Below are 14,056 nucleotides of genomic sequence, written 5' to 3' on the forward strand. Positions count from 1 at the left end.
ATCATGTGCAGAGCAGCAATCACTGATGCTAAGCATGTGTGGGTGATAAATTACACATGCACACAACACACGCACACTTCAGCTTCTCTGTCTCTGCGTCCAGTATCAAATGCCAAAATACCAAACCTTGTCAGTCCAGATTAACATCAACTGTAGCCCTCACAGTGGTGGTACCTGTGAGTTGTAGTGTGCTCTTCTCAAGTAGTGCCCTGCTCCACAAACAGCCCCATTAATTGCTTAGTAGTACTGGGCTACTTGTCTTGAGGAAAGGGCAGTAGCATCTGGCACGGAATATGTTGTATTCACCAGCTGAGAAATGAAGCTGCTACTTGACCAGCATCTGACTAAAGCAGCTCAGTTCCACTTGGCTTCTCTTCTCAGTGGGGAAAGATAATGGATTTGTACAGATCACTAACTCATCTCTGTAGTTTTAATTTTTAAAGGTATCAAAATTAGAGGGATTGTTTGAAGGTCTGGTGCTTTTTTTCCCTTTCTAATCTTATTTTCTTAAGCCATGAACATCTTTTTGATTCTTATTCTTCTCTTTTCATGCCATCTGGCTTTAGGGAAGACAGAAGTCCGCTCTTCCTTGCACGGGCTATTGAGGTTGTCAGTAATTATGATTTGGTTGGCTGGAAGCTAATATGATTATTTGTTTAGTTCATCCCCTCCATAGGTTGATAGCAATGGGACAGTGAGCTAACCTTGTCAGGAAATGCCTGTCTGCCAAACACAGCCTCATGCTTGCAACTAACAGACACAGCTAAAACCCCCTTATTGCTTGCAAAGGGCTGTTCCCTCGGAATTAACTGCTCGAAGAGTGCAACAAACCAGTGTGAAATTCAGAGGTCTTATTCCCCAGAAGAGCAAGGTGAATGCCTCTGCTGCCCATGCTCCTAGATGCGGAGCACAGATGAGTGTTGCTCAGTGCCTTGCAGGATCAATGTTTGCACTGCACCACTTGATAGTGCTGCTAATCTCCGTGCCTCTGATGAACTAACTGGTGATGCCCATGCGGGTTTAAAGGACTAGGTGCTATGACAGTTATTGTATCTCCCTGGGGAACATGATGTTCACTGCAGGTTCCAAACTCATCAGCAAAAATGCAGAACCCTCCCCTGGTGCAGTGGCAGGGTCTTGTGAGCAAACACAGTTTGGGAAGGGAGCTTCTCAGTCTTTGGGTCTAGAGCCCTGCCTCTGCAGATCATCACGTCCTGTCATTTCATTCCTATTGGCTTTGGAGTGAGAAAGAGGTAAATGAAAAGAGAAGGGAATGAAAACTGGGAGAGCAAGCACATCCTGGCAGATGAGAGGGGCAGACTCCTTCAGTGTGAATGCTCTGGATGACAGTTTTGTGACTTTTGGTACAAAATGGCAGTTTTGTGTATCTTCTGTTTGGTAGTAAGAATGGGAATAAGCTCTAGTAATTCTTTCTTTCCTTTGCTCTGTCAAAGCCTAATCTCTTGGGTCTGGTTCTATTGATTTGATGATCCATTTATTACACAGTCTGAAGTTTTAACTCTCAGGGAAAAATGACCAAAAGATGAAGTTATCTAGACCCAGAGCAAATTAAAGTGGGAATGAAAAACCTTTGAACTACAGATGTTTAAGCTTTAATGAAGATTCTGAAAGAAGACATCATTCAGGCTATTACAAAAAAGGATATCTTGGGCAGGACCAGCATCTTGGAAGCAGAAGCCTTTTTACAACACGTGCTATTAGTGAAGGCTTCAGGGCTTCCACCAGGCTTCAGAGGCCTCGTAAAAACTCTTTTGAGTCATAGGTAAGAGTTTCCATTGACTTCAGTGGGCTGTGGATAGTGCCCCACTTGCAGACTCCTAATCCTTTGTGTTATCCCCATTCACTGCTGTAGAAATGATTGCAACAGCCAGCAACAGGGAGGCTTACAGCTCCCAAGCAGGAGGCAGCAGGTGAGCTCTTATGAGTAAGATCTTATTTTCATGCAAATGTCCTTGGTAAGTGAGAATAAGGAACCGAAGAAAAAAATACCTTGAATAGGAGATACAAATGGAATTGTTTTTCAATTGAGCGTTTTCAGTGTATGCCTTTATGCCTCAGATAAGACATTTATTGCAAGGCAATGAATTAAAGTGAATCGCTATTGATAGTAATGCCCTGTCATAATAAATCCAACTTCTTAGATATCTGTCAAGAGGTATTCTCCTGAGTCCTCACCGAATGCACTGCAGTTAGTAGATGGCCAGAAGGGAACTGGGGGCATGGACCATGTGGTATCATCACCATCTTACTTACACAAGCATCCCACTTTGTGGGATTTCATTAACTAAGCCATTAGCATTAATACAGCCAGTGTTAACCTGCTATGCTTGGGTAGTCTTTTGGGATAATTGGTTTTCTCTACCTGTGTGAATTATGATGGGAGACGACAGTGTATCGTTAGTTCCTTGAGGCATTCCCAGCCTGCCATTGAGGAGACCTACGTGTGGTGTTTCCTGTATGTATGGTATGAAATCTGGCCCCACTGAGCCAGTGGCAGAAGTCCCATTGCCTTTGAAACATCAGAATTCCATTATAGCATGTAAACTCCTTTGTATCTTATTTCACAGTATTTACATACTGCCTTGGAAGACTTTGGGTCTCACGGCCTGTGTGAGACTTTTCAGCAGTATCATAATATGAAATGGTATTTACATGTAAACATTTCAATTTATTTTCTGTTCTGAGCACAGGGAAATGCTGTGATACTTTTACATTTTCCACACCATGGTGCCCAGTCTGCTAAGACTGACAGCACATTTATGAAGTATTTTGATCTGTGCATGCATGTATGCATACGTATATTTGTCTTCTGGTGTGTGTTTGCTGCTGTGGTTTTATCTTTTAATGACATAAATAGGGATACTAAAGATATTGTAAGGATCTAAATTAGGGTGGATTTTGAAGTGTTCACTTAAAGTATTTGCCAGAAGTGTTGTTCTCTTGCAGTAATGCACATTGTAATGCTTTTCCTGCTTACAAAAGGAAAAAAAATGGAGCAAATTGTGTGTAAGTAAATACATTCCTCCTCACCCTTAAGTTTATTGCTGTCAGCTGATATAATAGGTTTCTCACCAGAGTTGAGGCAGATGAACGGGCTCTGAATCCTGAAGGGAGCCAGACAGCGTAGCTATTTTGTTTTTAGATTTCAAATGGTTTTGAGTGCCTGCCGTCAGATGGGGAGAAGTCCCAGGCTTTGATGGTTGTTAAATTACAGAGTGTGCGTTTTGACAACCCAGTGGAGCCCGGGCTGGGTAGGAATTCATTATGCCCAGGATGCAGAGTGGAGGGACGGTGCAGCACAGGATGGCTGTAGCTCCCCACCAACAAGCACCGCACCGGGCTTTTCCCAGGGCCCAGCATCACGGCCTTCTGGCGGCTCTGCAGCTCAGTTACTGATGGCCTGTCAGCTGGGGGTCATTGGCGGTGGCAGGGGACTGCAGGCTGTGATTCATTGAGTGCACCGTTAGGGATCTGTAGCTCACTGCTCTCAGCCAAGAGCAGCACATTAGCTACATGACATACATTATGATAGTGCCAGCAAAGTGGTCAGTGCCTAACCGGGATATATTGCAGCCTGTGGAGTGGCTGAGGGCTGCAGCACAGAACATATGGAGATTATTTCCTGAATTTATGCAGCACATGTTTTCCTATAAATTAAATTCAGAGAAAATGTGTATCATAATAGGGTGATGCTCACAACAGCCTTCTCTGTTATGAATTACAATGACCTCTCTGAGCTCGCCGTGTGCCCAGCGAAATGGCTTCATGCAGTTGGAAACAATAGCATGCACGTGGTGTCAGGGTCTGAAAGCCGGACCAAAAGGCTCTCTAACTAAAAGCAGGGGCTTTTTTCTTTCCCTGTTCCCCCTGTTGCTTCTCTTATTCTTCTCCTCAAAACCGCCCAGTTTCCTCCTGAAGTGCTGAGTTGCTGAGAGGGTGGGCAGGTGCCCTGGTGTCTGCTCCATAATTAAGTAGGTGCTGCCCTTGCTGAGGGGCTGCCAGACGGCAAAGGCAGCTCTGGACATGGCGGCACCTCATGGGTGAGGGCGGTGTGGGTTGCCAAAACAACAGGGTGGGGGTCCTTAGCCTGAATAATGAGCAAAGCGGCATGTGTCTCTTCTGTGTCCTTGGACTGAGGATCCCAAGTCTTTTCTAGGCAAATATTTGATCTTCTGTTGCCTGGGTCTGGGACAAAATCATCTTTGCCTTTTCCTTGGGTGTGCTGAAGCAGCTGAAGGAAAAATGTAGTAGAGACAGTTATTGTAACCTTCCTAAAACACGAAAGATAAAGTTATGTTCCTTACAACTGTGTGTGTGAAATCTTTAGTAGAGGACATTAGGAGCTGCCATGTAGGAGCAAAATGGAAACTCATGATTAAAATATAAATATATACACTGTGTCTGCATATATATATATATCCACATCTATCTATCTATCTCTCTCTAAAAAACAATGGATACCAGACAGCAAAACAGTCTAGGGTTCGCTTTGGGGCAAATCACTGTGGAGTCAGTACAGACTGATAGAGTGTTTTCAGCTGTGCTTAAGGGACTTGCTTTTTCATTTGCGGCTGATTACAGGCTAATAGGATTTCAAAGATTTCTGGGAGGGAACAGTTCACATCTCATTGCATTGGATTCTTTTCTTTTTTGTTTTTTGATGTTTCATTTATCATACTGATACCTACCCTTAGAATAAATTTTATTACTCTCCTGTTTAGTTTCTTGAACTGATTTTTCCCCTTGGTCCCTTGCTGCTGTCTAATTGTCAGTTTATAAATCATTTAGGACTTTTGGAAAGATCTTATTAGCCTTTTGTGTGATAGAAGAGAATGGATCCTTGGAATAAAAAATAATGTTGCGAATCTTTTCAGGCTTAGTCCTCTTCTTTGTCTTTCACTAATACATGTATGATGTGGCTTGTACTGTTGTTTTCTTACTGAAAATTAACAATTTGAAAGCAACTCATGGGAGCAACCAATACAGCTGAATTTTATCAGTACAGACTAATTCTGTGACTGACCTTCTCTGTTTCGTGGCAGTAGTAACCCTAGTTATTTTTCTTTAGCAGCTCACATGTTGGGAACACACACTTAGCCTGTAAATATGGATTCAGGAGGAAAATGAATACAGCAGTGTTCAAAGCAGCCAAAAGCTTAGAAATAATGTTCTGCTGTGACTTTTCCAAACTGACATCTTGATGTTGGGATTATAAATGAAACCATTGTTCCAGCAAAGGCCAAGACTAATAGAAAGCCTTTATTACTGGTCCATTGGCTAATTCTGCTTGTCTAACCCCTTTGGATGGACACAGTGTCAGAAAACGTACTCACAGAGGTTGCTTTGTGTGAGATTTGGCCTGCTGAGTGATTACATGTGGGCACAAAGATATCTCAATGACAAGTGTTCTTTGACTAAAATTTGTAAAGTCATTTTCTTTCCCTAGGCCTTGGAGAGAAGTGAACTGATTTTTAATCTACAGCTTCTATGAGTGATTTTTTCTTTGTATCCTATCACCCTTCTCTTCAGCCATTCTCCCCTTCCAAGCAGGTAAACCTCTGCTTAGAAGAAATTGTTTCTTCTGCTGAGCCTCAGTGCAGTTGACAGCTGTCATATACAAGCACTATACTCGAATACATGTCTTTAGAGCTAGACAGTCTTAAAGAGCTTTAATCTTTTCTCTTTGCACATGCAGGGAATGCCTGGGAGCCAGAGACCCGTATTGTGGCTGGGATAACAAGCAGAAGCGATGCACCACCATTGAGGACAGCTCCAACATGAGCCTGTGGACTCAAAATATTACTGAGTGCCCAGTAAGTGGAAGGAGTGGAAATATTTTATATATGCTGGTGTGTGAGTGTATGCGTATGTGTAGAAGGGAGAGGGAAAGTATGTCACTGCCTGATGAGGGCTGGCTGTTAGGAGAACATGGAGAGCCCAGTGGCACACACTAATATCTGTGCACAGCCTCTTGTTTAGAACACAGAGACCCAAAATGTATTTGTTTGCTCCAAATCCCAAAGCAAGCATTTAGTCCTCCTCATGCCCACCCATGCCTTGAGTAAAGAAGATTGGATTGTGCTATTGGGTTACTGCTGAGAAGCATGTAACCTCCAGACAAAACTTGAGCTTTCTCAGGGCTGCTCCACTGTCTGCACCATTTCCTTGGCTTCCCTGCATGCAGGTCAGGGAAATCAGAATAGTGTCCTTGGGCAGCACTCAGTTGATATTCCTCTTGGATCCCTGAGCTGAGCCCAGGAGACAACACTGGTGAAGAAGTGTTGCACTGGCAGGAAGAGGCATTCAGGGAGCAGCAGAGAAACAGGGCATGCATGGATGGTTTGCAGATGGAACAAAAAGATACAGTATGTACTAGAGAACACAAGGGAAGGGGAGGGTGTAACCACGAGAGGGAATATGAGAAATAGTGTTGGGTTCTAACCTCACTTCAGCAGACCAAAGACCAAATCTGTGTGGTATTGCAAGGAGATCATCTTTCCTTGCACTGGTCTCCATTAGATGCAGCAGTTAAAAAAAGTGTCTCTGCCTGAATCAGTTTGAGTTGGCTCTCCAGCTCCCTTCCCACCCACCCACCCTTCTCTGACGACAATATCCAGTTCCTGGCTGTGATCCCCAGAAGGCGTCTGGCCATATTTAATTCCTGCTGCTTGAACCATAGCTGCAAGGTGGCTGAGGAGGAAAACAAGTCTTGTTAAATAAATGGGGGGGTGAGAAATTCTCATTAATGTCCATCGTTATTATCTAACGTCAATTAGTATGTTAATACTGCTAAGTCCAGTAGATATAGAGAGAGGACTGGATGGGTTATATCTTCAGTATGCTGTTTCTGTCTGGAGGTGCTGGGATGTTTATTCCCCTTATCTTTCGTACTTCTCAGATATTTTCCCTGGAAATATTAGTCATTACTTCAATCCATCCTCAGCTTGGCAGGCTTAAGTTTTTCACTGCTGGATTCAGAGGCTTCTGTGTTTATAACCCTCCTGTGTGGAACTGGGATGCAGTGCTTCTTGATTGCCCATGCTGTTATCTCGTCCTGCTTAATGCCTGTGTCTGTTGATAGGTGTGTGAGGTGTTAATCCTCTAGTTTGAACATGTCTGCTGTGGTGCACACCAGGGAACAGGCTACTCCAGCTCATTGTTTCAAGGTCATAAAAATCCAGCACAGAATATGCAGAAGCTTTGGCTGTTCTTGGGGTGCTAGTTTTAGATTTGTTTTAGCATTTCCATTGTAGATTATTTTCTGTATAGGTGCTGTCATTGTGGTGCATACATCGGCCTTGTGCTCTTCGACTAACAGGCTGCCAAGCTGTTTAAAATCCACATGCAAGTGCTTTCTTTTTCTTTCTCCTCTGCCCCTTGCTGGAATGAATTCACCACTGGCATGGAATAGGATGGCTCACTGAAGCACCTACATCAGCAGTATCCAAGTATTTTCTTGTGTTCAGTGCAGGATAAAGGCTGTGGTCAACGGAGGCAACAGTCTAGGACAGCATGTGTAACTGACCACTGGGAAGGCAGGGGAATGCAGTGACCCAATACTAAATTTCACTCCTGAAAAAGGCCTGTCTGGGAGCTTAGTTGGATGAGTTACTGTCTTAAGAAGTCCTTGCTTTTCTCACCCCACTTTCCTGGGCTGAGCACCAGGCGCTCAGCTGTGCTGGTACAGCTGTACTGAGATCACACTCAAGTGTGACATGGCGTAGATTAAAAGCACCCCTCCCAAATAAACTTTTCCTAACCCAGATAATGTCAGTGAGTTCTTCTGCAGCCTAGCCCACAAACAGATGTCCTGGCACAGCTGAGAGACTGGCATGCAGCAACTTTTAAAGCCAGAACTGGCATATTATTGAATTATATCCTACAGGGGCCAGGCATTTGTGTGAGTCAACCACAACACTAACACAACTTGACTGCTGCTCTTGTGCAAACATGCTTGTTCAGAGCTAGTCTGAACAGCTTTGTACAGCACTACATTGTACCACAGATTCCCACTCTCCAGCTTTAATATTAAAGGACCTTAGATAGAGGGTTAATCATATAGTGTTAACGTAGTATCTTGGGCAATAGTTACTATATGTTATTACCAGGTAACACCCAGAACCTCCTAAAGGTTTGTTGCTAAGGTTGCAATGTCAAAGCATTAAGAAATTATAGGACACAAATTGCTCATGCTGCTCTTCTTTTTCCTATACGTGCATGTGTCATATCAGGGAGTCCTGAATACATGATTACATGCTGTTTCTTCTTAGACTTGGGAAAAGGAAGTTAGGTGCTTTTTGGTTTTAGGAAAACTGAAAAAAGCCACATCCTACTTTATAGTATCTTACTGATGCCAACATGAGCAACCAGCAGGAAAGGAACTTTAGGTTTGGCTGACAAACTCCATTAGCCAGGCTCATGGGGTCACTGTTGATGGTGGTTAGTAAGTTAGGAAGTGAATATTCCAAATAAAGTGTACAGTCCTCCTTATCCCAAGCCAAATGATGCTCTGCCTCTCAGGTTTTCATCCCAGTCCCACTCTGTGTGTTCAGCAAACCCCATGCTACCCCATTTTCTTGCTAATCAATGCCAGTCTCCCCACTCCTTTTTTGGGGTGACTAGCAGACTTGTACCCTGCTCTGGCCCACACTGAAGCATGCCGAGTGCACAGAGAAGACTTCAGGTGCCAGGATCAAAATCTATGAGTCTCTGAAAACTGAGAATTTTCCTCACCACCTCCCAAGGTTTTTATACCCTAGACAGATTTGAATGGCTTTTCATGGGCATTGTGAAAAGGCATTACAAGGACATAAAGTTCAGTTCCTTGCTCTGAACACTAGCTTCTTTCAAGGAAAAGGTTGCTACTTATGGACATTCTTTTTCCCTAGATTTGATTTTAGAAACGGTTGAAATATTTTGACTGAAGCTTTGCAAGAATTTTCAACTGCTATCAAACAGGCAACGTGGAAACTTCCAGCTGAAATAATTAAAGCTTGGCAGAGTTGTAAGCAGTTGACATCATCATAGATGAATCGAAAGAACAAGGAATGCTTCTAGCCTAATCTGTAATATCAGAATAAACACTGAAAACATCCTGGTAGCAGGAAGTAGGAATGGTTAGTCTGAATTTTTAGATCCTGCACTTGAGCCTTTAGATGGCTCAAGAAGGAAGAAACAAAAAGGCGATGCCTTTGGTGGGAGAATGGCAGTTTATAAAATAGGAGAACTCTGGAATTTGTAATATTGTCAGGTGAGAGAAGGGTGTTTGATCACATGTCCTGTCTGTCTGATGGGCACTGTCTTGGCTACAAAGGATTTGCCTTGTAAAGATATTCCTGAAAAAGATCAGTGCGTGTGGGTTTTTATCCCACTTCCCAAGTTTGCTCTTTTGAAGATATTTTTATGAATTTAAAGATGGAATAATAACCCATATGTAATTTCTTAAGTATAAAAACTTCCCACACTCACAACGTGACATGTTTATAAATCTCAGCATTTCGGTTATGGCTGCTTATTTGTTTAATTTTTGGGTTGCTTCCCAGTATCACTTATGAGCCAATAATTATTTGTCAGCTTTTTTTTTTTTTTTAATTGAAGCCACGGGCCGTATCATACCATTGATTTCTGAACAGAACTCCCTGCTGGAATCGGCAAGGCTTTCTGGCTCAAAACTGAATAGAAATGATCCAATACTTGGATTATGACTTTTGTAAGGCAGGAGGAAAAAGGAGATAAAAATCTAGTATTAAATATCTCAAAAGTAGTTCTTTTGATTTTTTTACTCCTTACTTTTAGAAACCCAACTGCATTGATTTTTGATGGCATGCATGTTTAAAACAACAAATTCAACAACAACAAAACTCAGTGTTCTCTTCTCTGGGCATCTTGCCTTGTAACCTGCAGCCCAGAGCAAATTTTTACAACGACATGATAATCTATTGTAAGCAAAAGTTTACAACAGATGCTTGAAACCCCCTGACTGAAGCCTGACGAGCGCAGTAACAGATCTAAATTACTTCCATGCCACTGCTGCATATTTTTGATGTTGCTGTAGATGGGTGAGAGGGGAAGATGACAGCCCACCAGAGGTGCACTGTGAGTGTTTAACGTAGTGCCAGACTTGGAGAATAAGCACAGAGCAGCATGTTTCAGAGGATAAGTGTTTGAAAGCACTACTCCCATGGCTGTGGTTGGCTCCCTGCGTGGCTCCCAGCCTCTCCATGCCTCAGTTTCCTTGTCTGTAAAGCAGGAGAAATTGTTTCCCCCCTGGGGTGGCCCAGGGGACTGATCCTGCTGAGTGTGGAGCTCCGTGAAGCATGGCACAGTGGGGTTTGTCAGCAGTAGCTGGCTCAGATTTGGTGTCAGGGCTGTTTGCCAGGGCCCCAGCCTCTTATTTTCCTCACCCTTCATTGTGTGCAACACCGAGGCCAAGTCCAGTGTTGCCTTTGCCAACGTTTTTACCAAAGCTGCTGAGCAACGCACCACCCCATGGGTCACATTGGTGGGGATGATCCACTTGCAAACAGCCACCGTCCGTGCCATCCTGCCTGCGAGGCCCTGTGCTTTGGGACATGGGATGGGGAGGATGGAGGGAGTCACGGGGAGAGTGCATCAGGGTGCTGTGCTGTAGCAATGAAATAGCTGTACTTAGGCAGGGCCAGCATGGATGTCTTTCTGCCTTGTGTTTCTGAATTCAGGAGCAGAGGGGAAGCCAGGGTAGGGGTGTCCAGGGCAGCTTTCCAGACATGGTCCTGGCATTGCTGGATTTTGCAGTAGCAGTGGAGCGGGCACAAGAAGGCAGCGGTGGCCTGGGAGCAATCCCGGGAGGAGCAGGCAGTACTCATCTTCTCAAGTCAGCCTTGGCAGTGAGACCCCTAGCAGCTTGCTCCCCCAGCCCTTGGCTTAGGGCTGCTCACTTAGCAGCACTGGTTAAAACAAGGCACAGGGGAGCAAGCTCTGACACCCTATCTCCTGGCAGGTCTTCACCAGTCCTGGGCTCAAATAGTTATGTTTCTCATGCTTTTGGTCAGCCAGGACTACTGTGTTTTTACTTCTTCATTACAGTGCACAGGAAACTTAAGCCCCAGCCTGTTCGGGGCTGTACAGGCGTGAAGAAAAGGGCAGTGGAAACAGATAGCAGCGTGGTCTGGTCTCTAAATTGCCTTGAGATGAATTCTTGCTCTTTAGCCCACTGTGTGATCCTCAGCATTAATTCCAGTCACCACCATCTCCTTCACTTTCTATCCTTCCCCAGCTTAGCCATTTAGGCTACAGCTCTGTTTAGAAAGAGAGCCAGTTCTTACTGCATGTTTGGACAGGGCCAAACTCAGCGAGGCCCCGGTCTCAGCTGGTCACTATGGTTATACGAACGCTAACTCGGAAAATATTCTGCAGGAACAGTCCCAAGCACTGCAGAGGCAGGAGCATAATGGAGTGGGGACAATCAGCACCGGCCATTGTGTTGCTTGAAAGGCTGGAGCTGTGCAGTGTGGGATGAGGGCGCGCAGTGGTTTTGTGGTGTGGCAGATGGATGCTTGCGCCTGGTGTGGTGCTGGCTGGGTCGACTCGGGTGCCTGTGCACACACGTTAGGTATGTGGGGTGGAATTTGGAGGGTAAATATTGATGCGGCGTTGTCTGAAAATAACCCTCTGTTTTGAATCCTGCTCGCAAGCACAGACAGCTCCCATCTAAGCTGCATCCTAATCCCCCCAGCAGCTTTGTTTGGCATTTCTATTGTAGGGCTGTCTCCAGAAATGTAAACTTGCTATTAATGACCTTTTTTCTTTTAAAATTAGGTGAAAAACCTGACAACAAATGGAAGATTGGGGCCTTGGTCCCCATGGCAACTGTGTGAGCATTCAGATGGGGACAGCACAGGCTCCTGTATGTGTAGGTCACGTTCATGTGACAGCCCTCGTCCTCGCTGTGGAGGTCGCAGCTGTGAAGGGGCCAGGATCGAGGTTGCAAATTGCTCAAGGTACCTTATTATCTTTGTGCTTTTTAGGAAGCGAACAAGAGTTGTGTCCTGTCCTGTCCACAGCTTAGCTCCTTCCTTGTGTTTCTGTGAGCATGTTCACAGAATCACAGAATCATCAAGGTTGGGAAAGACCTTGAAGATCACCTAGTCCAACCATTAACCTCACACTGACAGTTCCCAACTACACCATATCGCTCAGCGCTATGTCAGCACGACTCTTAAACACCTCCAGGGATGGGGACTCCACCACTTCCCTGGGCAGCCCATCAACCCGTTCTGTAAAGAAATACTTCCTCAGTATGTTGTTGTATCCCAGCCAAACTGAGGTATGTGAGGTCCAACTTGAAGTCAGTGAAAATTGAAGGAGCCCAAGGGCTCTGAGAGAAAGGCCTTCAGCCAGGGCTTTTGGAAGATGAGCACCCCAAATTGCTGTACACATTAACCTACACTGTGCCTTGGTTTCCCTCAACTATACAGTGAATAGTGACTCTTCAGAAGGAGGTGAGTAAGGCTCAGGTAGTTGTTAGCCAGCTGAACAGCAATAAGCTAAAAAAATCCAACAAGCTTATAATGTTTCAGTGTTTGGATTCCAAGGTTGCATTGCCAAAAGCAAGCAGAGCTCCTTCAGAGCAATGCTTGTAAAGACAAGGCCTAGCCTAGCTCGGAGCAAGGCTTGTTTGCCTTGTTCTGTGAGTCTGTGAACTGTCTGCAGCACGCTGGCTAGGTGAAAGCAACAGATCATTGTCTGGCAGCGAGCAGCACTTAGGAGGCATGCCTGCCGGGGACAGCACTTAAACAATGCATGTAGCTCAGCTTGTGTCAAAGTGCTGCCTTTCCCGCGAAGCCTGAAGCTTGTGCTTGAACAGTATGGAAGCTAAAAGTCCTCCAGTCGGGTGCCCAAACATAGCCACCGTGTTTGTGTCCATGTTACACCACCACCCTCAGACTACATCATGTCATGACTCAAGGAAAGTCGATGCAATAGTGTAAGCACTACTTAACCAGGGTGGGGCCAGCCAATATTTTAGTAAATATTGGGTCAATACAATTTTTATCTACTTTATCTTCTCCAGAAACATTCATTCCATTAAGGACAGCTGTCTCTTGACTCATCCCTGGAGATCAATGCTGGTCTTGGCACCAAAAATTCAGCAATACTCATGTTTTAATTGGCATCACTCCTTCCAGCTGTGGGCTGTGTTTCCCAAAAGGCATGCAGTCATTCCTGCCCCTGTGCTGCCACCGTGGGCTGAGCAGAGCCTTCCCCGGGCATGCTTTTTATGTCAGTGGCAAATGGAAAGTATGCCAATGGGATGGGTTTCTCAGCACTGCTCTGATGGCAAAAGAGGCAGGAACAGCTTCTAAGGAGGAGATGAAAAATAAATTATTCAATCTTAAGACATAGGAAAACAGCATGGTTTGAAAAATAGGGACATCTGGTCATCCTACATCCGCCTCAGCCCTCAAATTTCCTTTAATTGACTTCATATGGCATTGAGATTTCTTTTTGCAAAGAGGGAGCAGGATGCTTGAAGATGACTTCTATTAGAAAGCTGGAGATCTGAAAATAGAAGGTGTCTTTGTTAATCCTGAAACACAAATAGATGCTAAGAATTTTGGGGGTTTTGAGGAATTTTTAGTAGAAATTACTTTCCCTTTTTTTCTACAATGGCAACAACCTTCCATTTGATTTTTTCTTTTTGTAATTTTATATATAATCTTTCTTTTGCATTAAGGAGTGGGGAGGTAGTAGGTGGGTTAAAACATGGCAGAATAAGATGGAATAATAGCATTTTTATATACGTGAGCTTCTTGTTCTTTGACCTTGTTTGGGGCAGGAGAGGGGAAGGGAAGGAGGGAGAGGGATGAGAGAACAAGACGAGGAGGGGAGAAACATCTAACAGAGTTCTGAAATAAACCTGCCAAGAACAGGCAAGAGTTGATAACAAATACAAAAAGTGTGAAGGGCAATGTGGGTTTTAACTTTCATCCTCTGCCCTGATTGGTGCTATGCCAGAAAGTATTTCTTGCCAGCAGTGTTATTAGTTCAGTAAATG

General features: G+C 44.3%; 1 protein-coding gene across 11 annotated transcripts in view; it reads left to right on the plus strand.

Annotated features, from left to right (window-relative positions):
* SEMA5B (semaphorin 5B) overlaps positions 1–14,056 on the plus strand; it is a 291,486-nt gene that overhangs the window by 227,065 nt on the left and 50,365 nt on the right. For all 11 annotated transcript variants that reach the window (XM_074828744.1, XM_074828741.1, XM_074828740.1 and 8 more), the window contains 2 exons: positions 5,717–5,834; positions 11,818–11,999. In XM_074828744.1, the coding sequence (XP_074684845.1) occupies positions 5,717–5,834; positions 11,818–11,999 (300 nt within the window). The remainder of the gene's footprint in view (positions 1–5,716; positions 5,835–11,817; positions 12,000–14,056) is intronic.

The sequence above is a fragment of the Strix aluco genome, chromosome 6 (genome assembly GCF_031877795.1).
Source record: "Strix aluco isolate bStrAlu1 chromosome 6, bStrAlu1.hap1, whole genome shotgun sequence".
In the NCBI taxonomy this organism is placed as follows: Eukaryota; Metazoa; Chordata; class Aves; order Strigiformes; family Strigidae; genus Strix; species Strix aluco.